Source organism: Aptenodytes forsteri, unplaced genomic scaffold (genome assembly GCF_000699145.1).
Source record: "Aptenodytes forsteri isolate BGI_AS27 unplaced genomic scaffold, ASM69914v1 Scaffold400, whole genome shotgun sequence".
In the NCBI taxonomy this organism is placed as follows: domain Eukaryota; kingdom Metazoa; phylum Chordata; class Aves; order Sphenisciformes; family Spheniscidae; genus Aptenodytes; species Aptenodytes forsteri.
Window position 1 is genome coordinate 544,947 of NW_008794775.1, and position 27,003 is coordinate 571,949.

A 27,003-nucleotide genomic window follows, 5' to 3' on the forward strand; every position below is an offset into this window, starting at 1 on the left:
GATGTCCCTGCCCATGGCAGGGGGGTTGGACTAGATGACCTTTAGAGGCCCCTTCCAACCCAAACTATTCTATCATTCTAAATAATCAATGTGGTTTGGGGGGAGGTGTTAGGGGTTTGATTTGTTTTTTTTCTGGGGTTTTTGGTTGTTTTTTTTCTTTGTAAAGGGTGTGCTGGAATTATGGCTGAAATTAGTTATAGTTGTGCTTTAAGAAGGTTAAGTACCACAAGTCCATTCCTACTGTTGAATTATGCTCATTAAATCTTTGCTATGTTGTATGTTATTGTTTGCAATTAGAAGAAATCTGTGAAGATGCCATTTAAATGTGCAATTTCTTTTCTGTTCACAGAGATGCAAAAGAAAATATAGCTAATTGCATTTTCGTTTTTCCCCAGTATTTGCCTGAAGCTAAGATATCAGTAAAACCTATTTAAGAATGCCTGTGATTAATTCATAAATAAACTTTTATGAAATAGAGTTTAAAAGTCCTAAAACCCTAACATTTTCAAAAAAAAATGCATTATCTGTACACTCAGCAATTACATATTCTCACTATTTTCAGATTCACTGGAATAACAAACTACTAACTACAAGAAAATTCAGAGGTTTATTCATATGTAAGCTTTTTCTCATTAGAAAGTCACTGTCACTGAACTGGATGAGTTTTGTACGTGCCTAATTCTTGAGGTTCCATAGATTATATATGCATTTTATTTTGTTTTGTTTTATTTTTTAAATTAACAAACAATATAAGTAACTTTCTAAGTGGATATAGCTTTTTATTTTACCTGGATACTGGACCCTCACTGTTTTCTTAATTGTGGAGGTTCAATCAAATGTTTGTACAGCTTAGCAGAAAACCGCAGTCTACCTGAAACAAGTCATTATCCCAAGGATTCGGACTACCTTTCAGAGCAGAAATTGATGTGATATTTTAATTTATATTGGCCCCTTCCGTAATATTAGTCTGTTTCTCTAAAGTTCCATGGTCATGATAACATCTCAGGTCACAAATCAGGCAGCAAGATAACTAACCCTTAAGCAGGCCTGCCCCGCAGGAAAAACAGATCAAGAGTAGTATATAGTACCACAAACTATTCAGTTTGCTGTGAGAGCAAGTGGTAAGAATCAGATAAGAGAGAAGCAGAAAAATAAGAGCGAAACCAGGGACCAGCACTGAGACGATGTCTTTAGATTCCAAAGATTTTGCATAAAACAAAATGGGACAATGTCCTTGAAATAACCTGTTCCAAAAATGTCACTGAGGCTGAAGTACCTCCTATAAGGAGACAGCTCTTGGGATTCACTTTATGGAAACATTTACATTTCTACACAATGAAAGTAAAATGCTGTCATTTTGTTCAAGAACCATGCATGCTTCACACAGGCTTATATTGCTTGAAGTTGTGTGTAATGGCTAAGGCTGTTGGCTGAAAAAGCAATGAGAGGCACACTAGCTCACAGAATTCCTGACTTGAAATATGAGTACTGAACTTTCTTTGTTTTTCTCAAATTGAATGTTGAATGAGGTGTAACCTGTAATCACCATTAAGAAATTATTTAAATACTGAATTGGACATAACATCTAGATTGAATAACCTTTTTCCGCATGTTTCCACTGGCACAATAGTTAATTGAAACTGTGTAAGGTATCTTTAAAATATCTGTGGGTTTTTTTCTCCTTGTGAAGAGCTTGAATGTAAGGAAATGAATCATTATTGATAGAAGTGGAAATAGTCTGCAATTAATTTTTCATCAATTTTTTTGATTGTTTTTACTTCATTCTATGCTAGCAGTGCAATCTTCTTTTACAATTATGCTCCTTTGGGCATTTGCAGATTCTGTTTTTGATTTTTTTCCAGTGTTAATGACCTAATGACCCTCTCAAATCATACTACAGCATTGCTATAATGTGGCTGGAATGGAATGAGTTTGCAGCTGCCAACAGACTACGATTTAAAGAAATAACTTAATGAATAACACATTAAAATAAATATTTTGGGTTCTGCATGAGATTTTCAAGATTTATGATGGGATTCGTGTCAAGAGATGTGTGCTTCCCGCTGGGTGAATCCCAGAGGAAAATGCAGGGATGTTTTTTGGGGATATTGTTTTCAAAGGAAATGTTAATTAGGATTTCCATTCACTTACCTATGTTTGAACCTGTTCAGTCCTGATGAATAAGCCAGTTCACAATTTATGAATTTCTACTAATTAGATTAATGGGCTTAATCTGGTGGCTGTGTACTCAGACTCATGACATCAGTAAACAGTAAGGGATGTTGAAGAATCACCTTGTGGAGATGACAGGAAATGCAATCATTTCCAAATACGGAAACAATATAAGGTAGTATTAATGACAACATAATTGTCATGATCTCTTTCTGACCTTTTTTGTTTGTTTGTTTTAAACATTTGATGTCATCTTAAAGAGTGTGCAATGGTAATGAAACAAGAGTGACTTGACCTTCAGTGAGAGCTCTGGTGGCTCTTCCTCAGCAAAGTACTTAGTATGTGCTTAAAATAAAAAAAAAAATGCCTAAGTGCCTTGCTGAATGAGGGCCTGAGTACACTTCAAGGAAAATTTAAAAAATGAGAGAAGGTGAAAGAGAAGAAGAAAAAGGTGGGGAAGAGAAAGGAAAGGCTTCTCTTATTCATATAGTATCATTCCTACCAGCAATATGACAATTAGTTTTTTGATTAAAGGTTTATGATATTGAAAACAGGATATAGAACGAAAATACTTATATACTCAAGCATGACCCACCTCCAGCCTGAATAATATGCAACAGGTCTGGCTTGATCCCTTTACTCATTAGTGGCTGGGGTGGTGGACAAGCCTGAATAATGCAACAGGTCTGGCTTGATCCCTTTACTCATTAGTGGCTGTATTGTACAACATGCTACACTTGGCCTTTATCTCCATTATCATACAAAGGTCAAAGGTTCATTATAAGGGCAAGTATTTAGGAAAAGGTAACAAATTTTAAAAGTGACTGATGCACAGAGAGTTTCTGTGAAATGTTTATAGTTATTTGAAAAATAAATATTGGCTTCACTGTTTGCTTGGTTTTCTTAATGCAAAATTAAGTTTAAAAAATGCCAAAATGAGTTATGTGGCACTAGGACCTCTGTAGAAAAATATAAACAGACTGTTAAAACATTTTTCAACTCCCTTGGCGTCATTTGTGGCTGATAAACAGTCATATATGAGTGAAAGGTTCACTGACTGTCACCCATTTATGATCCAAGTTCTTTGCTGGTGCCACACTGACCAGGCTAACAGGGATCAGCATGTCTTACACGCTTTTTTCCCCCAAAAACGCAGGTCATGACCTTATAAGAGCTGTGATTCACAGTAATGACTTCTTTGGTTCAAATGCCATTGAGATTGGTACAAAGAGGTTTTACTTCAGTGCAACTGAATTATAATGCTAAATAAAAGAAAATAGAACACAAATGGTGCACGTGCACTTGGGTCAAGTGTGGTGAGCTGTTTCAGCACTGGTTTAAAATTGAAAACACATCAGCCTCTAGTATCTGATGAAACAGAAGACTGGAGACTAGACTCTGTATGGCACCAGGCACTCATTTGTCTTTTTCTAATTAGGCTTCCATTGTTATTGAGTACCTCTTTCTTCCATCGTAATAAAGAAGGTTTACTTAAACTTTGCAGACCAACCAAACAATAAAAAGTACACTGCATCAGATACCACAATACTTCTGTGCTCTGATGTTCAAAGTTGTTATCTGTTTGTAGGTTTATGTAAATCAGTAGCTCGTTAGACACAGTGTATACCTCTGCTTTGTGCTTTAACTCATCCGCTGCATTGCTGCTGTGGATTGGATTCTGTATCATGAATAATATCACTTCTTATTACCATTACTTTAGAGAGAGACACAGCAAAATCAAGTATGTTTCCATTTGATAGGGGAAAAAACCAAACCACAACAACAAAACAACTCTTAAAGATTGATGTAACGTATGACTCTGGAAAAATCTGGGATGATCCCTTTCCCAAATTCTCTCCAAGCCTCACAGGTACACTTGAGTTTTTGACTCATGAAAGAAGCGAAGACAGAAAAAATCACACCACTTTGCTGGTATTATCCTGAAAATATAGTGAATCAGTGCAGAAAGTGTTCTCAGAATCAGACTCTAGAAACACTTGCCAGTAGAGCTGTTAATGATAAAAGGGGGAAAAAAACCCACCCTGGAGTTGGTTGGCTGGGCAGTTGGTAACAGACTTCAGAGACTTTAACCACGAACATACTAGATTAAATAAGGGTCACTCTAAGAATTTCTGTATGTTTTTTTGCGGGCAGATGAAAGCTTGCTCTTTCAGGTCTCTGAGCAGACATGAGCTCATTCTGCCCACACTCCATCCTGGCTGGAAGCTGTACTGTCGCAATAAGCATGACACTAAGCCTACTCAAGGGCAGGTTATATTAGCTATGGCTTGATGCCACATTGACAGGTCTACCGAGCTTCTGTTTAGCTCAGAGAGTGGGCAGAGAGTCAACAGCTATGTGGGCATAGACAGTGCACATCTTTTTGTTAGAAACTCTACAGAGGGGGCTTCCAGGTCCCATTCTTCTTTGCTTCTGCACTGTGAAGAATTTAAGTTTGAATTTTTGGCTAATGGTGAAAATTGTAGACATTTTGGAAAACTTTCCAAGCAGCATTATTTTTTTTATCTGGAGATATTGTCACTAATGTTAAATAATAATCATAATCTTGTAAACACTTAGTGGTCAAGTTCACTCTGATGGAGATCTTGGTCACCCACAGGAAGAATATAATTTTTCTAATTGAAATCAGAGACACATCTCATTCTTTGTATACACATCTCATTCTTTGTATACACATTTCAACCTTTTCTGGACTGGCATTTGGAAGTGTCAGTTTCTTCAGTTTTGATCAAAGTTATGACAAGAATAATGTCCAGGTTAAATATTTTGAGCTTCACAGATAATAATGAGGAGAATGATACAATCATGCAATCTGTATTAAAGAAACTATTCTAATCTAGAGATATTTTATAATCCTGAATTTTCCTGAGATTTTTTTTTCTCAGTCTGCATTTTACTTTTGCATTAGTCTCTCACAGTCCTTTACTGTTTGCACCCTTAAACTTGTAGATTCATTATGTTGCAATCCTAAATCATCAACATATCAGTGATTAGCAAACATTAATGAAAGTCTAAATGTTCACACTGTGGTGCTGTATCCATCTATAACATTTGACATGTCCTTACACACAGCGCTTACACTTTGTACACAAATTTTCACTATGCTAATCTATATTTTGGTAATCATTGTAAGTTGTAAAGAGTTTTAACACTTATGATGTTATACAAGAATTAAGTAAATTGAAACAGTGAAAAAATGACAAGAATACTCAACTTCTGATTAAGAAAATTATTGTAACATTTAAAATTAGTTATTGTGTCATTCAGTTTTTTATAGAAATAGAGCCAAATATCACATCATTTATGCTCCTGTGATGGATAGCCTGAATTTAGATGCCATCTGATCTTGGAGATGTCTGGATATCCTACACACAATAGTTTTGATATAAAAAAATTCCTCATGGGTGGCAAATAAGCAGAAGTGTCTCAGCTTCACATGGTTCTTTTATTCAGGAACTGTTTCATGTCAAGCCCAGCAGAGATGAAGAAACGATGGTACTGGTTTCTATACTAAATTCTACACTAATACAAACATCAGTAGGTTTAAGATCTTTGTAAATGCTTTGACAGAAGTAAATTAAAGAAACTTAGCTGCTCTTGGTGTTGTTACTGGCAAAAGTGGGAGCTCTTACCTTAGGGACAGTGAGGTCCATTCACACCAGGATTTTTTAAACTTTGTTAAAATACTTGTTTGACATTCTTTCTTAATACAAATATGTAGAGATGGCATATAGCAACAGAGGCTTAAAAGAGAGCAACACTGTGCAAGAATAATAATAATATAGATTACTCCTAAAGATAATACCAACAAGATGAGAGTAGTCATTTTACATTGGAGAACCAAAAAAATGGCCATTACCTTACAAAAGCCTGTGCAGCTTTCTCTTAGGTGCCCCATCATGCTCTGCCTGTCCCTGATAGCTGGGGAATAGCTGGTGAAATCTCCACTGAGCTACAATACGTAACAAGTAAGATCACTACGGAGTTTGCATAGATATTTTTTCTGCCAATACTTACAAGCATTAAAGAGTTCTCTCGGATTTTTGTGCCTGTGCAGTAGCCCTCAGCAGGGATTTCACTATACTGTTCTTGCTTTGCATGATATTGTTCTCACACAAGTCTACTAAAATTTTTTTCTATAGAGATCCTCAGCAGGTAATTAGTAGTTGAGCTACCAGTGGTTGTTACTCTCCACTTTTCATGTAACAACTTACTGATCTGAGTGGTTACCCACCATGTAGGAGTTGTGGTTTATATTCAGTCAGAAAGAGAAAGGTTTAAAATCACAAAGCTTCCCTCACAACAGTGCCATAACCAGCAACATGTGTGCCACTGCAAAAAATTGTTCAAGATTCACTGAGCCTTAGAGGGAGTACAAGTGTAACTCTGTAGCAGAATTGTTTGTTTTGTGTTCAGAGTTCAGGGATAGTCCTCACTGCTTCATAACATATTTGCATCATTTAATCAAAGCCTATTTAATTCAAAATGAGACATAATCCATGGAGCAGGGAACATAATCTTAGAATACCCTCTCCCACCTCATTGACAAATGACCCGGTACCTACTCATTCACTGAGCAGTGAATTCTTCCCTGCACAGTATCAGAGCTTCATCGATGAGCCTGTTCCCCTGCAGCACGGATTGCTGCTTTCTCTTGGGAAGCAATAACTATGGTCTGGATCCCTTCTGGCAAATGAATGCATTAACCCAGGGTCTTTCATTTCTTTCCTGAGTAAGACAGGACATTGTCTCCTACCTTCAGGCTGTGGGCTGTGAACCGTCAGTGGACATAAATGGATGCCTTGCTATTTTCAGAATTTCCTAATGGTTAACTCTAGGCAGCTCTCTGCTCTGCATGTTGCCTGATTTGGCTTCCGTCTAAGGAGCTTATCTCTCCCCAGGCATGCACAGAGACTCAAGTGTCTCAGCTAGGGTCCTGCAGTCTGTTCCTAGGGCCCAACAGCTTTAATGTTAGCACTGAAAATCTTTATCTCACCTACCTGTAGGAAACCATGTCTGATTTGTGAATAAGCACTTAAATTCATTAAAAACAGGATGATGTTTAAGTCTAGCAAATTGTTACAAGCCATTTTTTTTTCTTCTTGCCTCAAGTAATCAGTAGTTTGAATTGATGTGTTTATTTTATTGTAGATAAGCTTTATGGGAAAATAAGATACTTTTGTTCTTACTCATATATTTTCCTTTTCTTAAAAAATGAATCTAGGAGCCTGGAGGAGGAGATAATGACATGCCCACTATGTCCCATAGCGATAGCTGTGGTGGAACATATTGGAAAACAAGCTTCTCTCCAGTTATGTGCTTGAAAAGCCCTGAAAGGAAAGAAAAGTTTCTAGAAACATAAGAACACAATCAAACTTAATTATTGAAAGTTTCTTATCAATAACCTATCAAAAACCCCTGGAAGGTGGGTTCTGCAGGTACATGAAAATGAGTATATGGAGAAGAGTTATCCAGTTTTGGTGAAAGAAATATACCAATCTGGAGAAGGCAATTGAAAATTAACCAGTTGAGGGAAAAGGATAAAGAAAAGCAAGACTGAAGACAGCAACAATTTAGAGATGGCTTGAAAGATCTAATAATGAAAATAAACTAATAGATATCTACCTTTTACTGATGAATAAGTGCATACACAGAAATGGTTATGTCATTGTTATATCAGACGTATTCTGAGTAACTCACACTGGAGGCTTTGCTTTTCTCCTGGAAAGCAAGGCTGCTGTACAACCAACAGTGTATACCTTGTAAAGCTTGTATACCAGTACTTTTCTAAAATCTCAAGTACAGAATTTCCCAGAATTTATGGAACACCTCTGTTGGTTTCCCTCCATATCCTAGATATCAGTGCATTAAAGAGCATTATGTGACCAAAATAAAACACAAAAATAAATGTTAGGTGCTTTTAATGGTGTTTTTTAACAGATGCTGTCTGATAAATTGTATCATTTCTGGGCTGACCTTGCATATATGAATTGGCATTTGACTTTCTAAAAAAAAAAGATTTTCATATCACCTGAAATGCAGTTCATGCCTGTGATCAATTGATTTAGAACAGTGAGGAGGTCTGTGCTCTTCAAAGTATATTACTGTAACTGAGTATGTAGATACTGTCCTGGTTTTGGCTGGGATAGAGTTAATTTTCTTCCTAGTAGCTGGTACAGTGCTGTGTTTTGGCTTTAGTATAAGAATAGTGTTGATAACACACCGATGTTTTAGTTGTTGCTAAGTAGTGCTTTTACTAAGTCAAGGAATTTTCAGCTTCTCATGCCCTGCCAGCGACAAGCTGGGAGGGGGCACAGCCAGGACAGCTGACCCAAACTGGCCAAAGGGACATTCCATACCATGTGACGTCATGCTCAGTATATAAACTGGGGGAAAGCTGGCCGGGGGTCCGCTGCTCGGGGACTGGCTGGGCGTCGGTCAGCGGGGGGTGAGCAATTGCATTGTGCATCACTTGTTTTGTATATTCTTTTATCAGTATTATTATTACTACTATTTTCCCTTCCTTTTCTGTCCTATTAAACTGCCTTTATCTCAACCCACGAATTTTATTGTTTTTTTCTGATTCTCTCCCCCATCCCACTCGGGGCAGGGGGAGTGAGTGAATAGCTGTGTGGTGTTTAGCTGCCTGCCGGGTTACACCACAATAATACCCTTTATCAAAAGGGCCTGAAGACTAGTAGCACCATTCATTTTACATGGAACTGTTTAAGACTAAGAAGGCTAACGATGAAAACTGCAAATATCTAACTCTTTCAGAAGAAATAATACATCTTCTGTGTATGGAATTGTTTGTGCCATGATACCTACAATGAACGACATAGCACAATTCTAAATTAAATTTCTCACTTTTAAAGATATTTGTTATAAGTTAAGAAAAGTAATCATCAATGCCCTTCTGTCATGTGAAAGAGACAGTTCAGTGAACTATGTTAGTACAAGATATCATTGGTGGTTCTGTAACAATTTTTAGCTCTTGGAAAATCAATTATTATACTTCATATGGACAGATATAGTTTGGTATTGAATGTCTGTTATAGCTGGGTCTGGTACAGCTGTGCTTCCATGCCTGCAGCCTGTACTCTTCACTCAAACATGGCAGACAGTCACTAGATTTTGCAGAGCTGCCAGTTATGAAGTTTCAGGGGGATAACAAAGAACTACATACCACTTCATAGAGGGCCTATTTTGCTAAAGTGAACCCGTTTTCTTGCTTCATGAAGGGAATACAAGCGAAAAATGCTTTGGTGCTGGCAACTGCCTTCCTTCTCCCCAGCCAGCTTCCCACCAAAACGGGCATGTGGTGGTGGAAAGTGCTCCACTACTCCCTATTCCACTATCCAGCAGAGCCCTCTCCTCTCCTCTCCCCCTCAGGAGCGGCACATCACCCCTCTTCTATCCATTCCCATGATTCTCTCTCACTATGTACTTCCCATTCTCTACTCAGTTGCTCCTTTACAGTATTCAGTATACAGACATTCTCATTGTATTCCATAACACAGAAGAAGAAAACCTCTGTTCCTGCTTCAGAATAGTCATGGCTATTGTATAGTGAACTACAAATGAGCTTTATGTAGTTAGAGGTGGGAAATGATCAGCTGTGGATGGATAGCATACATAGGGATTCATGTGGGTTAAGTTAAATTTTATTATTCATAAACTCCCCAAGTATATTTGCATCAACTTTCAGTTAGTCAAAAAAAATGTTATATTTCATTTCTGCCTACATTTGGTGATAGTACATGGACTGCCAGTGAGCTTTAGGCACTGATATAATATAGCAACACTGGCCTGGTTCCAGAAAGACCTCTGGTTAATGGGCATCAGATTGAATCCCTGCACTTTCAGTATTTAGACTTCATGGAATAATATTGGACTGCCAGTGTTCTTAAATAGAATAAAGTTATTTCAGCCAGATATTTATATATACATAGAGACATTAAATCTTTTTTCCATATTATCCATTTTATACCGTTGTTTGGTGAAAAAATATTAAATATATTTTCAAATCATGGAAAGTATGCATACCACAGATATCATTCTGTCTGTTAATAGGATTTTGCATGGATATTTCCTCTGAAGTAGACTTGCAAATTGAATTTCAAGCTTCCAAAAAAAAAAGAATTACTTTGGCTTTAAATTTTTGCACCATGTCTATTTTTTTGAGTCATTCTGTAGTTTTCATATTTGGCAAGAAAAGTACTGGGGTCTGGGCACAGGACTGGTTCTCAGAGGATCTGTGTTTATTTTCTTGCTTTGCTACAGATTTCCTATGTGCCCTCTACTGTACTTTTTCTTCTCCATCTGAGAATGGTCCCTTTGAAGGTTTACTGTGATACAAATAATGCAGAAGAAGCTAAGCAGATGGCTCAGAAAAACTTACAAGTCAGGCTGCTTCCCTGTTTTACTTAAATTACTAAAGTGACACAAGAAGAAAATATGTTACTTATGGAAAATGCATCACTGAAAAGCCTGGGTAATAACGAAGAACCACACCAGTATTTAAAAATGAGGTTTTGTACGCTGAGGAAAGTGACAATGGCCTGTTAATGTCCTGCTGCTGAAACAGCAATAGTCTGTAGAATATATTTTTAAATTAAAGATACACAAAACCAGCTGTCCCCATAAAAGTCACACTCATATAATACTTCCTCTTACCTATTACAGCATTTTCATTGGTACAATTTAAAAGACTGTACAAAAAATATTTTTTCTCTACTTTACAGAAAGAAAAGTGAGAAATTTTTGTAACAAATTCCAGCATTAGTTCAACAATGGTGATTAAATAAATCAATAGCCTCCACCTTAAAAATATCAAAGATTAACATTACATCAAGGTCTCTGGCTTCAGTCTACCTAGCTAGTTTGCCTAAGAAAACAGAGAGAAATAATACTATTGCTGAAACTAAATATACAAACTCTTAAACGAACAAGAGCTAAAAAATCCAATACTCTGAGGAGACCTGGAGACCTTATTGTGACCTTTCAATACTTAAAGGGGTTTTATAAGAAAGATGGAGAGAGACTTTTTAGCAGGGCCTCTTGCAATAGGGCAAGCAAGGGGTATTTTAAACTAAAAGAAGGTAGATTTAGAATAGAGGTAAGGAAGAAATTATTTACTGGAACAGGTTGCCCAGAGAGGTGGTAGATGCCCCATCTCTGGAAACATTCAAGGTCAGGTTGGACGGGGCTCTGAGCAACCTGCTCTAGTTGATGTCCCTGCTCATTGCAGGGAGGGTTGGACTAGATGACCTTTAAAGGTCCTTTCCAATCCAAACTATTCTATGATTCTGTGAGTCTATGAGTCTACTCAGTGAACTAAAAACTCTCTGCTAACAGGTCCCATAAAGTCTAACAATTGTTAGTTTACATTCAACAACTGATCTGGTTTCCCAAAGTAAAGCCTGGAGAGAAACAGTGTTTTGGAGAGCTTGGAAACTGTGCTACCTAGGTTTGTATGAACCACAGGACCATGTGAGTGGTTTGAAGTGATTTCAATCATTTCAATGACTCTCCCTCCTGTTTGCAACAAATTCCATCAACTTCTTGCCTCTGAGGACCCATATATCTGATTCTTCTCTACAAAACCAATATTGTCCTGCCAACTTGTCTCTTGCTTGTTCCACTAATAATGAATCTATGCTCTCTTTCATTTTCTCATAAGATTTCCTAATCTCTTTATCATGCTGGTTCCAATATAAAGACTGTTCTCCTTAATTTTAACTATCAAAGATCAGCCATCACCTTAAGTACATGATTCACTCACAGAAGTTAGGAAGCTCTCTGTCCATCATCAGTTTTCACCTATACCTACAGCAATCCCAAAGTCTTGCTCACCTCAGCAGCACTGCCTCATCATTTAATCATATTTCTCCATGGATAGGACCAAAGGTAGTGAGTCATTGCAGCAATGGAAAGCTTTTCTAAATAGAAGAATGACTAAATACTGGAATACATTGTCATAGGGAGGAGAGGGTATATTCAACCTTTCTAAGGGCTCTGAAGTACAAGTAGCTCAGCCAATTAAAAATTGTATTTCCCCCATCCTCCATCCCATGCCTTGCTTGGAAGTGCTGTTCCTGTATCATGAGTAGCAAAACCAGATGTGTGTGTAGGCTGAAATTACTGCTGTTCAAAATCCAGCATCAGTGTATCTGCTCTCATTAACTAATATGTGGGATTATGAAGTGTGGTGCCTGAAATCCCAACACATAGTTACTTTTTCTGTTTAATTCTGGAGGGTCTGAGGACACAGGTCAGAGCAGCAGTGTGTCATACCTGTACAGCTCCTAACAACATCAAACAATGTCAACTATATCTCTATGGAGATTTTACTTGCCACAGTGTAAGACTTGCAAAGAGACTGGCAGAGATAGTTTTAATCATATTTACAGACAGCCCTCTGTGTAATCATTTTGTGTAGATAAGAAGCCTAGGATATTCTAAAGGAAATTAATCACAGATACTTCCATGCTATTGAAGGTTTCGCATGTGGTGCAACATTGACTTTCCTGTTTCAGTTATCATTTATCATTATACATTTACTGCTTCAGTATCCACCTTCTCATCTCAACTTTCTTCTGTGCAGTCATCATCTGGGATAAATAGATTTTATTCTGCATTCCCAGAAACCCTTTTGGAGCTGTCTCATTTTGAAAGAGAAACAAGTATATTTTTAACATACATGTGTTCAGCATTATTCTTTTTAATCATAGATTCTTTAGGCTAATAAAAAGTAGTAAAGAGAATACAAACAGCCCAGAGAAAAAACAGAACCCTTCTGAAATCACCAATTGGGAGTTATCCAGACTGAATCAAACTTTGCATAATGTTAGGGCTGGATTTTGGAAAAACAGCATGAAAATTATTTTCTGTATTTTCTCAGACACATTTTATCACTTCATGGTATTTGTTTTCTTTTTTTTTTTTTTTTTTTTTATTTACTATATTCAAACGTGAGACCTGGAACCTTAGGGGTTTTTTTTGTGTCTTCCAGATGTACAAGGTACTGTCATAGCATAAATGAAAGATGTTCCACTTGAACTTCTCCTTTCATTTCAATACCCTTTTGCTATTTCAGATCCCCTTGATCTACTCCCCAGACCAGCTTGGAAACTTGTCTCTTTACTGGTTATTATTTCTTAGGGAACTTGTATTATTTGAAACTAATGTAGAGTGCAGCCAGCCTACAATTACTTATTTTTGCAAACAGTGTCAAAGAATCATAGAATCATAGAATCATAGAATCATTGAGGTTGGAAAAGACCTCTAAGATCATCGCAGGGATGGGGACTCAACCACTTCCCTGGGCAGCCTGTTCCAATGTTTCACCACTCTTTCAGTAAAGACATTTTTCCTCACGTCCAATCTAAACCTCCCCTGGAACAACTTGAGGCCATTTCCTCTCGTCCTATCGCTAGTTACTTGGGAGAAGAAGCAACATTTAATGTGAGTCACTAGCTGAAAATCCTAACAGCTTCCAAAATAAGAGAGTATCTAGTTTGTTTGGCAAAATTATTTCAAATGAACAACAGCTAAAGTTTTGAAAAGGTATGCTGTTCTGTGTTTGAGGTATTGAAGGCAAACATGGCAAATGCCTGACAACTGTGAAGGAAAGGCACTGCGAGCAGGAGGTTGGGAACTGTGGTTTTCAACTTCAGAGGAATCATTTACATTCTTAATGGCAGCTCCTCAGATAAAGAGAAAGCAGCATTCTCTGAAGGGTGGCCAGCTGTTTAGGACTCAATGATCAGGCTTCTATTTGGCCTCCCTTCTGGAGTTGCTTCTATCACAGATAGTGATGCTGGCAAGCAAAATAAAGAGTTTTTATGTCATAGGATGCATTCTTGTAATAAATTCTAAAAAAATCCAACATAATTTTAGTTTGCAAAATGTCTGTTGGACATATATCTGTCTGGACTAGGCACTAGAGCATTTGTCAAGCATAAAAAACAATTTAGATTTTTATGTGGCTTACACTTCATTTTCTCCAGAACTGTCACCATGTCACTCAGTTATTTTCTTTAAATATTCAGATATGTTTGAGCAAAAATAATTGATGAATTCATCTGAAACCCAAAGGGCCAACAGAGATGGACAGAACCTTTTTACCTCTTCATGTTTCCCTCTCTGTTTATTCCAGAATAATGTGAATGGAATTGATTCCCCGTTCCCTAGAAAGAGGAACTTCACTTGTACCGTAAGGAGGCCACACAGACAGCATGAATAGAGCTCATTCTGGCCTTTAATTGGACTATGGAGTAGGACAGGAACCAAAACTGCAGTCATTAGTCCCAAGTCAAATTCCTTCTGATTTTTGTGGAAAAGTGACTTGAACATGGATAGCAGAATTTATCCCTGTTACTCAACATTATACTTCTTGAGGCCTGTACACCCTTTCTGATTTAATTTCTACACTTTTGAAATACTTTTCTTTTGTTTTTCTTGTTCAGCAAGAAGAATTTTCATGGATCAGTTTTCACAATTGTTTCCATGTTCAGAAAATATGGTTTATATCACCAAAAGATCTCCCTTTCTTCTATGAAAGTGGGTTTACTTTCCTTTCCTAAATACTTCCCTGTTCGTATAGACAACCTGGAGACCTAGACTGATTCAGGATGATTTTCCAGGGCTACTCTGCTGTCCATCAGCATATTAAACCTAACCTATTTAAGAAACCTCCAAGTGCCTGTGTTATCAGCCAAGGCAGAGAAGCAAATCCTATGCCCAAGTCCTTTAAAGGCTCTTTCTTTGAGGCAAAGTTTATTACAGATGACAAAGGACATATAAAATTTTGAATAAAGTTTAAATCTTGGGCTAGGGCTTGCTCTTTTGCCTTCAAAGTTAGTGGCACACCACTATTCATGTCTGTATGGATAGACTTTCTTTCCCAACAAACTAACATGGACTTGCTCACAGTGTGTATTGGAAAAAGTCCCTGCTCCATGGGATCCCACAGTTGTGTTCAGGAATTGCCTGGGAAAGTACTACTTGGATCAGGCTTACTGTGCCAGGAAAAGGGCAATCAATTAAATATACATAGGCAACTGTACATAATTTATTAAGCCCATGTCCTGGTCCTGGTTGGTAGTTAGCACCTGAGGCAGTCTCAGGTCACAGTCCCCAGCAGAGTTCCCAGACTGTTGGAGGGACAACGGTGCAGCCCTTCCTCAAAATTCCTTGCCTCTTCTTCTACTTGGACTTATGATAGGCAGAAATCCCTTAAGCATTTCCAAGTTGCTCTACTATCTTACTACAAACACAGTCTAGCATTTTGAAACAAAACAAGAAATTCTCTCGCTATTTTGCCATGAATGAACCCAGATGAGTGCTGAAAATAAATCCTTCCTTAACATAAGCTTTAACATAAGTTAAATTTTCAACATCCTTCCAATTCCTCAACAATACATGTTGTCCCTATTCAGTACAGAATAAATATGAGCAAAAAAGACACTGTTTTTGTTAGCAAATTCAGCCATCTTAATTCACCCTCTGAGTAATACTCCTGGCATCTTCTCTGATTTTCATCGTAATTTTTAGAGCTATGTGTAACTTTGTCCTTTGACATTTTACCTCACTTGACAAGTATTTGTCCCATCTTTTCCTTACATTTTTGAACAACTTCTACTAATGTTTAAGGCCTCACATTAACCACTTTTACACTGATGTTTTTATGTTTTGTATAAATACTTCTAGCCTCTGTTTTTAGAAATTTCCTTTACTTATATTTACTCTTTGCCTAAGAGAGCCTCAGAATGGGTACTTCACCTTCCCAAATCTGGGGAAACGGCATGCCATGGGCAGTACCAGGCACGGCATTGCTGGAGGCAATGGAGGACAGAGCTGTCCTTTGTGTGCCATGGGATAGTCCTTGCTTTATGCAGGAGCTAAACTCATACAGATTGCTTTTAAATGTAGCTTTTGGCTTCTACACTATGCAGTAGTGCCCTCTGACAAACCCGAGGACAGGGCCACTACTTTGTGTCCCACCTGGGCAGAGTCCTGTCAGCAGAAAGAGCAAATTGCTCTCACTTTCATTTCTCTGGAGGCCCAGGGGGGAGGGAGGCAATCAGCATTTCTGAGAATCAAGTTACTTGAATTTAAAAATCTGAATACCAACTTAGTTTCACATACTATGACTTGAATGTTTGGTTTTACAGTATTTTTGTTTCTCTCCTAAGTTTTATGCTGACTAGATGTGCTGTAATAAATAATTTAGGTTATTTTTCTGGGTTTTATTTTCTTTCTCCAGCATTGTACTCTCTGTTCAGATGAAGCAATGATTAAAAAAAAAAAAAAATTAAACCACTTAGGTCATCCATATCTCTTGTGTCTCCAAGTTTTTTTTCTTTTTTTAATAAGCAGATTTAAGTTTCTTAATCTTTTATCTTAAAAAAAAAAGAGAAAAATATTATTGGAAAAAGTTTTAATTTCATATGTCTTTTTCAAACTCTAATAAATGGCATGCTGATGATGATGTTGAATCAGGGCTATCCAGTACCTGACACTTTGTTTTGTGTTTTATCTCCTCACAATAAGATCCAGCATTCTGTTTTTCCTCTTCATTTACACTGAATTTTTAGTTTGGAAAGATCAGATGTTTTAACAGCATTTTTATTTTTTTCTTCTCATGTTCATTGTTTCAGTTTTATGCTTCTGAGGTAGAAATCCTTCAAGTTGTAATGAAGAATCCATATCCTTTTTCTATTCAATCAGTTTTGAGTTCTGATGGTCTCAGATATGCTAAAAGTTATACAATTTTTTAACAGTTCTACCAAACAGCATGATTAATAGATCAACCCTTGTTCTCAGATATGTTAGTTTTACTCTAATTTTGCATCACTGAGAATAGATTTCTATTTTTAACCTCCTTATTCACTTTCAATGAAAATCAGTATCATATTATTGTCCTTTCTCATATTTAAAAAGAGAAAAATGAATAATATTTATTACTCAGTAGAGTCAAAAGAATTTCAATAGATTCTTACCTGTAATTCTGCTTTTCATTTCCTATGAAATATGTGAAATCTGTCATACTGTGAATATGCCCGGTTTCCTTCCCAGTCCATTAATTCAATTCTTAGAGAATATTGTCTCTGACTTGTTATTGCAAAGATAAATTCATTTCCCAGCCAATGTTCACCTGACGCGCTACCAAAACCCTAGAAAAAAGTTGGCAAAATAACTAGTTGTAATTATTGTAATTGGTAGAATCTTTATACAATAATAAAACCATCATTATATTTTACCTATACATTCTAATTACTGCTCATAGCTTTCTATGCTCCAGTTTGACTATCTCTAAAATGAGTCTACTAATAAGTACCATGTAGGAGTGTCATGCAGTTCAACTGATATTTGAAAGGGCAGCTGAGGTTATCAGTTGAAAATCGCTTTCCAATTACAAGATATTAGTAGTATGATACTGTATTTGCACATCCTTCAATGGGAATACTGGACATAGTCATATTCTATAATACATATCATATGGTGTTAGTTCTATTAAGACAAGTCAAAACAGAATTCTGCTATACACTATAAAAGGTTAAAAGGAGTTTAAATTAGCCTAGATTATACACTGAATTTGTTAGCTGTGGATGATAGCTCATGTTTTAATCTCTAAAGAATAATGGACCATTCCTCTGCTGTCGAGTATTTGCCACAACTGAAGGAAGGAGGTTTTTAGTTTAAAATCTTCTTCTGTATCTAAGACCTGCTGGACAGGGCAGTGTCTGTGAGTGATCCTCAGTTGTAACATTTATTTACTTCATTCTTGGTCCACTAAAGCTCATATTGGCTGAGATTTTGGCTACTACAAAGTTATTTTTTTCTCACCCTGCTGAGGTGAAATAAGATATCTATATATGTTTTAATTCTTTGAAATCTTTAACTTAAGGAGTTAGGAGTATTTCTATAGACTACCCAAAGCACAGGAGAGGGTACTGTAACTTTATGTTCTAAGAATGAAAAATAAACAGCAGAAGAATATTTAAGGTCCATAACTCTCCTCACATTTCAAATATTCAGATGATCTTATTTCCAGTTAAGCAAAGTATACAATTTTCAAACATGGAAAAATAATAATAAAAGAAAAAGTATAACCAGTTTTCAAAATGTATTCTTAGACATATTTTTGTGCATCTTCCAGGTTCTAAAGTTGTTTAAATTTTAGTGAATATTTTACTAAATTTAAGGTTTTATTTAATGTCAATAATTTAATTTACTATATATTAAAATTATTTTTCTTTATAAACTATTAGTTCATACCTGAGAAATCTTAGTTCTATTTTTGTTCTCTTTAAACAATAAAAATTATTTTAAACCGTAATTTTCACTTGTGAAAATTATTTCAACATGACTATGCCTATTCATATTTCTTAAGCTAGGAAAAATGGGAACAGGAAATCTGCTGGTTTGCTTACAGTGATGTGCTGGGAGTGTTTCAGAAGACCCCTGTGAAAATTTCCTGATCAAATTAAATGAAAGATTGGATTATTTCCTTTCATGTGATAAAAACTCACCCTCTGTTACTAAGCTGTGACTGCCAGATATAAGAAAGAAATAAACAATAAAACAATCCTGGTTTTGGAATAGATTAGACTGTATCCAATCTTAAATACTTTCCTTTGTCATTCATTATAGGAAGTTACTTTCCCTCTGCACTCCCCATCATGGTGTTTAACAGACAACATTTGCTCTCAGATCATTAATTAAACCATGTGATCTGCCACTGACTGAGTCAGTATAATTTTCAGGAATAAGTTTAAACATTTGCAGAAAGTGCATATTTTTTAAAGGGGGGTAAAGTTAAGAGAATTCCTTGGGACTAGAAGTTAGGTAATGGGAAATATGTCCGTAAGACACATTGGCAAGAAATCGATCTCTATATGATGTTTCAGTCACATCCTAATGTGAGATGGAAACACTGAAAGTACAGCCCTCTCTCTCTTTTGTTCTTTATTGCATTGCCCTGGCTCCAGCCCTGACTAGTTGGGTCTGTTGAGGATGAAATCCTGCCTCCCCAGAGGCCATGCGGCAGCTGAGTGAAGCTGCAGTATAGCTAATACTTCACTCAGGCAGTACATAGGTATACCAGCTGCAAACTTCTAAAGAAACTTATTTTTAAAAAATTAGAAGCTTAAAAGTTTATGACTGGATCAAAAAAATATAAAATGGAGGGATTTTTTTGTTGTTTCTACAGGGAATTACATTAGAAAACACTCTACTCAGGAGTCATTTATGTTTTAACTAGCCTACCTGAGCAGATATTTGGTGCTCCCTGATACTAGAGGCTGAGAAAACATGCCACGTTTGGCTACGCTGAGCTTAGTACACTAGTTTATGTTTTGAATAAGCATATCTGCCTTTTGGCTCGGAGACCATCAAGTGATACACGTGGACAAAGTGTTTAGTCTGCAAGAATTGAAATTCGGTAGTCTGTGGTGAGTCTCAGAGAAGCCTCAAACTGAAATATGGGAGGATACTATTAGTTGGCTTTTCCTTTCCTGCACATTATTTCATTATATCCTCTTTCTCAAGTAGATTATTTACTATGTAAGTCCCTGTAAATACTGGTTGCAGCTAATACTGGTGATATCTTGCTTTGACCACATCAGTCTTTCAGTGTGAGCTCCTGCTCCTCAAGTTTTCCCATGATGATGCTTCTGTATCTCTCACCTACTGCTTTGATCGCATTTGCATGCATATTTGGCTTCATACATACTTCCTAAAATACAAAAGCTTGTTCCTCACCTGCATAAACCCTGTCTACAGCTGACATACCCTTCTGTAGTTTTCACTGTTTTCTATCTATTCCTTTGATCCTTTCCATCTCCTCGCCTTGTCTCTCTGCCCTATGACTGTCACACATGGTCCCTCCCGTTCTAGCAGCTTTGGCAGTGTCATACCATAGTCATCAGTGGTTTGTCTCTGACATCCTCTTTCATCAGTGGTCATTGCCACTTGTCTCAGAGGAAAGGAAAATATGCTCTGCGGTGACTACCTGACAGGCAGTTTGTCTCCCTAAAATCCAGAAGGCAGAAATTGGAGCATAGGTGTTTATATACCAGCCAAAGTACATTTCTGCAGTCTACATGGTTTCTTATTCACAGAAGATATATTATTATTCTTATCAGCTGTCTCACTTTAAAAGAAGATTTTCAGGAAATCCTTTCTCCCTTTTTCCCAGCCCTGGCAAGCTGAGGGGACTCCCCTTTGAACTGTGGGTCTATTGAATTATATTTGTCTTATCTTATTTAGATTACAGCCTATTCAGGATGTAATACATGTGGCTTTTTTAACATTATGTGTTCCCATATGTTTTCAATATAAACTCCAGACACCATATATAATTATTCTGAAATAATAATAATTTTTCTTCTTCGCATTTACACTTCCTTCTCCCTTTTCGCATGTGTTATTACACTAAGATGAAAATCTGTCACTAAGTGGTTTACTCTCCTGACCAGAGGAAATGAAGTTGCAGCAAAAGGGAACAGAAGGAATATAAAAAGTAATATAAAAAATTATGAGGAAAGCCACCACATTAGTTACAAAAAACTGAATCCCACTATAACGAGCTACAATACTGAAACTCAGATTAGAAATGCCTAGACTAAGAATGATTTTTTTTTTCTTGTCAGGAGCAACTTCTTTTTAAACAAACTTCTTGTTCTTATGAAAAGAAAACCAAGAAAGTAAGTTGAATATAAAACATATCTCTGAAGCAAGGAATGTTCCTACTTCTCCTAAGGAGAAGTATGGTATTTTATTAAACACCTAATATGGGTGGAAAAAGAAATAAACAAACAAACAGGCACTCAGAACTTTCATAGATCTAAACCAGAGAGGAGCAGTACACTTCTGTTAAGCACAGAGTTGGGAACAATTTCTTCAAGTATAATTTTATTATGCCAAACTCAACTGTTTCCGACCTGTATTTAGTCTGCAGTTTACTGCCTTTATTTCAGACCTGAAGAAAGACTTGCACGCTTGCTGTTTTTCCCAGATACTTTGACTGACTTAATAACTACACAGCTTTCCTTGTTTATATCTTAGTTAGACTGTCGCTGCTACAAGAACACTACTACTTTGACAAGATATGTAAGATGTTGTGTGCATTAGCCAAAAAAACCTGAAAAACATGATTTAACTTTTTGTTTCCATTCCCAAGGCTGAGGCTGGCAAAGAAAATGATTGTGCCACGTTCTTTTGATTTACCTTCAAGATCTTTAGCCTTCAAAGTGCATTTCAGAATTTTACCTTTAAATACAAAGTCTTTTTTTCTTTTTCTTCAGCCAGAAAACTTAAGGAAACAAGCTTGTGCAATTTTTATGCCCACCTGTCCTTTATTTTCGTGCAATACTTTTTGAACACTTTCGAGGTTGGGATAGAAATCGCACAGACCTGAAGTTCAACAAGGTTTCAGGAGAACTGGTGCCTGGGATGAGCTGCCACTGGGAGAAATGCTGAAGCAGAAGCTCAGCAGTTGCCTATTCCAATTGCCTATTAGCAGGCGCAGACCAGCCAGCCAAGCTCAGACACTGAGCATGTATTGCCTCGGAGGACCTTTAGACATCTGGGAGAGATTTGAGGGACATAAAAGGGGAACTCAAGCTATTGCCACAGAGAATCTTAGAAAATAGTAGGGATTCGGGAGATTATTAGTAACAAGAATGGGACTTCTCTATGGGACACAGGACAAAAATCCACAGAAAAGCAGACCTCATTAATTTTGCTGTTCATGAGACAATTCAGTAATTGTTCAGTAATGAAAATTCAGTAATGAAATCCAAGCATTTTGGTTAACAGAACATTTATGTTTATACTGCTGCTCAAATCTCTGGGGTCCCAAGTGATAAGATGCCTTCAGCCTTGCCTTAGACTGTGCTTGTCATCTTCTATGGACAAGGAGTTTTGTTTTGACAATGCCTTAGGGCATAGTGTTAAATCTTAAAAGTTAACATTAGGAGTCAACTATTCCAGACCCATAGCTATCTTTAAATGTGTTTGTTTCCCAGTACCTATATACTCTGTCAACATAGTCATTGTTTTTTGCATTCATGTTGCTATAGCAAATATTTCCAGAATTATTTGTGTTAAAGTTTTGTACTTAAACTCAAGGAAGTACATGAGGTGATCCAAGTCATCCTCAGCTATCAATCTACTACGAAAAGGAACATCTGTATTTCATGAATGTGTTTGTAGTTAACTACATTTTAAGTCCCTCTGAAACCCAGTGGGTTGTAAGCACTGTTCCAAAATTGCATTTTAAATGTTTAAGAGAAACTATTTTGTCATTAGCTTTCTATATTTTGTTCATTTCATGTTTCCAAGTAGAGGGATTAATTCTTTAATTTTTATATTTTATTCCAAAAATACTCATTTTGCTTTTCCCTTGAAATTTGCATAACATTTTGGGATGACTGGCAAATCAGAGACTTTAAGTTCCCAAAAGGGTGCTTAATGTAATAGGGGAAGGTAAGAAATTTCCAAAAGTTTTCAGAATTCTCTTACGTTTTCCTCATTAACACTCTATGGAAGTTGGGAGAATATAGCAGGGAAATATGCTTACATTATCATAATATGCTTTCTTAACTGTCCACTACTAGCCACAAACAGGATACACAAATCTTTGCACTGACCTAGCATAGATTATTTTAATGTTTCATTTTATTTTTCACAAATGGAAAACATTTATATTTTTGCTGCTGAAAATTGCATTAAGACCAAGTTTTGGCAAAGTTTGATCTGAAATAAGTCAGTTAAAAAGACATAAAAATCACAACCAATTAGTAAAATAGTTTTTTTATCAAGGAATAATCAGGTGACGTTTTGTACTACATTTAGAATGGATTGTTCTTGTAGACATGATAACGCTTGTTTTCAGAGCAAAGAAATGACACAAAATAGAACCTTACTGACAGTTCTAGTCCCATTTATGTACTAGGATGAAGCAAAGGAGTTTTCTGGTTCTTTATGCCTATAACTATATAGTAAACTGTATAAATTCTGACATAGTGCCCAACAGTTACATAAAAAAATAAATAAATAGTAATTTGTTGTTCCTTTGTATGCATTAAAGTACTTAGAATCAGGAATCACAGACAAAAGTACATGATTTTATACTATTTACTCTAGATGACCTCCAGGTTCTACATCACCTCATTTCCAATTGCATGGTGATTAACAGAATCAAAACTACTAAAGCAGTCATGAGTACAAAGAAACAGAATTCAATACTGGTTTTAAAAATGACCTTAAGAATTTACAAAGTTGATACTTATTCAAAAATAATAAGTAGGGTGCAAAAGAGTTTTATTAGCTTTGGCAAAATCTGTGAGGGTATTCTGCTTGAATCATGTTACTCCAAGTTCATTAAACAATTATCTCTCTTACTTTATTTATTTTGTCTGATAATGCTCATAGGAAGCTTTGACTTTTTATAGACAAAACAAAATTGAAACCAGACACAGTCAGTATATCCTATGGGTTCATCTCCTGTCAGACAATTCACTGAATAAAGCAGATAATAATTCAGTGTTTTACAGCAGCAGTGTCTTCCCAGAAGCCATAAAGAATATTCAGCTCCTTTTGCCTTAGCTGAGAATGTGGAATGGATTTTGTTTAAGAAGATAATTTCTATAAAGATCAGTATACTTCTTCATTTCCATCATGTTGAATTATTCATTGCATTATTTGAAATAAAGATGTGGTCTATAGAAATGACTTCAATTTCCTCAGAGAACAAATGTGTTAAATAATGTTAACTTAAAAGAATATGGGAAAATAATACTAAATATTCAGAACTGTTTCTATGAAATACTAACAATTATTTGGTGGCAAGTTTTAAAGATATGTTTAGATTGAATCCAGAGGTACCTTCTCAAAAGACTAAAACAAAAACTAAGTTATTGTCAGTTTAAATAAAGATCTAAATGTCTGTATAATCATTCAAGTTTGAAAAGTGTGTCTCAAAATCTTATTCATATATCCTGCAGATTCAGGCTGTTGTACTTCATTCTAGACCAAATATATTAGTAGAAATACAGAAGTTAGGTGTTCTTTCTCCTTTCTCTTTCTCAAATACACAGCATCAGTAGTAGCAGAATTCCTGATGAGGAAGAATCACAGTGACAGAATCCAGATTTGAGGTGCAAACTTTACACAAATGTTACCTCTGGCTAGGCAATGGGCCCCAAACAGCTCAGTTTCCTGCAGTGACCCATATACAACAGCCCGTGCATCTTCCTCAGGCCTGGATTTCAATCTAACTTCCTTACTGTTTAACTAAAACCAGGAGAGTATCTCCTACTGAGACAAATTACATTGAGAGCCTCTCTCCCAAACCACCTTCTTCACTCTAGGACAAGTGGATCCTGGGAATATACAGACACTTAGTGCAGCTCCCAGTAAGTGCATCCCAGGGAGGTGGGTATGTTTTAAAGGAATCATTCAAGTTTGAAAAGTGTGTCTCAAAATCTTATTCATATCCTGCAGCAATTCAGGCTGTTGTACTTCATTCTAGACCAAATATATTAGTAGAAATACAGAAGTTAGGTTCACTTTCTCCTTTCTCTTTCTCAAATACACAGCATCAGTAGTAGCAGAATTCCTGATGAGGAAGAATCACAGTGACAGAATCCAGATTTGAGGTGCAAACTTTACACAAATGTTACCTCTGGCTAGGCAATGGGCCCCAAACAGCTCAGTTTCCTGCAGTGACCCATATACAACAGCCCGTGCATCTTCCTCAGGCCTGGATTTCAATCTAACTTCCTTACTGTTTAACTAAAACCAGGAGAGTATCTCCTACTGAGACAAATTACATTGAGAGCCTCTCTCCCAAACCACCTTCTTCACTCTAGGACAAGTGGATCCTGGGAATATACAGACACTTAGTGCAGCTCCCAGTAAGTGCATCCCAGGGAGGTGGGTATGTTTTAAAGGAAAGAAAACTCATTTTTTGTATTCTAAAAAAGATGAATTGGGAGCTTAAGAGAACTTTCTGTTTTGTTCTTTGCAAAGAAATAAATTGTATGGTTTAGGGCTAAAAATTCAAAATCTAAAAAAAAAAATCTAAAAAAAGGTACTTTTGTTTCACTTCAGGCAAAAAGAAAGAACTTTTGGAGGTAGGACTTAATTCTCTTTTCTGTTCAAAAGACACTGATTCATCCCTGATAGCAAAGATGCACATGACTAGGAGCATAGATGCTACAGGAAAGACCAACCGTCAAACCGTCTGTATGTGAGTTTGAGCAGGAACTTGAATCTCAGCCCCATAATCCATCTAAATACTCCAAACATCAGACTTATAGGTTGCTCTTTTCTCTCCTGCTTGGGCTCAGCTGCTACACTAAATAGCTGAACAAGAATAGAAGATGACTGACGCCAAAGTCAAAAAGTTAGATTGCTAATTTTACACGAGCCCCAAAGTGAAGGGCGGCTCCAGTGAGTCCCAAATGGAACAGATCAGGCAGGAGATGCTCCTCCCTAAAAAGAAAGCTGTTCCATGATGAGAGCACACAACTATCATTTGGGAGGACCTCTGCTACAATTCTACTGAAAGTTTAAATCACTAATTTAAAAAACAACCTCTCAAAATCTCACCTGGCTCTTGTAAAATGGCATTTCCATCTTTTGGTTAGAAAGTTTCTTTAATAATATTAATCTTTTTCATGGTCCTCTGCTACAGGCTGTTAGCATAATTAAGCTGAATCATGAAATTGTTACATAAAATTTACTAAGTTTTACATGTAAGGAATACCTTACATGGTTATATTAACAGCCTTTGGAAGACCACATGAGTCTTATCAGTATACATTAATGGTGTTAAATTGAAGCACTGGTGGCAGAATAGGCACAAGTATATAGCCATATGTCAACACAACACTTGAAACTGAAGTTATCCAGTAACTTTTGCATAGGGAAGACTGTGCTGACTATAACACATTTAAAACACAACTGTGCTCCAACACAAAATTGTGTTTAATTTTACATCCAAAAATATTCCCCAAAATAAAGAAGATGCTTCCTTGTGTGGTAACATCTTCTCTGGCGCCCAATCTAGTGATCCAAAGCCCTCTGAAACAAATATTGTTTCATTCTTACTCCCTTAGATCATACTGTTGAAATGCACTCTGTAGATTAAGCCTTGGTCAGGACGAGAATAGTTTCACGAGCATGTTTTCATAAAACTGAATATGGTCTCTCACCACTTTGATATCATGTCTATCTCCACTGGACATGCTGAATTTAGATCTCAGGAGAAGCAGAGAACATGCTGGCTCTTTTTATAACACTGATGAAAGTGACAATTATCTGAGTAACAGTTGCAGTCAGAAGTGACTTTTTATTAAACTAGCATGACATGTCATTCTTTATCACAGAAGAGTGGGTCTCCATGAAAGGCGTTACTCACACAATATCTTAATACACATTCCAGTCACCAAAAATCATTTCCTTATATCCAAATTACTTGGTAAATGTTTGAAGAAAACAAATTACTTCCATGTCATTTATTCCAGTCCCTTGAAGTAAATGATTTTTTTCAGATGTAAGCAACTTATAACTCATGACTTTGAAGTGTACTATCATAAGAAATGTATTTGTGACTTTGTTACAAAATTATTCGTCTGAAGTGTGCCATTTTTATCCCCTTGTACTCATAACTCACTCTCATAAGCTTATTCATACAACATAATAATCCCACACCACCACCACAGAATCATAGAATCATAGAATCATTGAGGTTGGAAAAGACCTCTAAGGTCATCGAGTCCAACCGTCAACCCA

The 27,003-nt window shown here is 36.6% G+C and overlaps 1 protein-coding gene across 1 annotated transcript in view; it reads right to left on the minus strand.

Moving 5' to 3' along the window:
• Positions 1 to 27,003, minus strand: part of ANGPT1 (angiopoietin 1) — a 178,427-nt gene that overhangs the window by 25,247 nt on the left and 126,177 nt on the right. Inside the window, 2 exon segments of the mRNA XM_019470771.1 lie at positions 17,199 to 17,224; positions 17,226 to 17,372. Coding sequence (XP_019326316.1) covers positions 17,199 to 17,224; positions 17,226 to 17,372 — 173 coding nt within the window.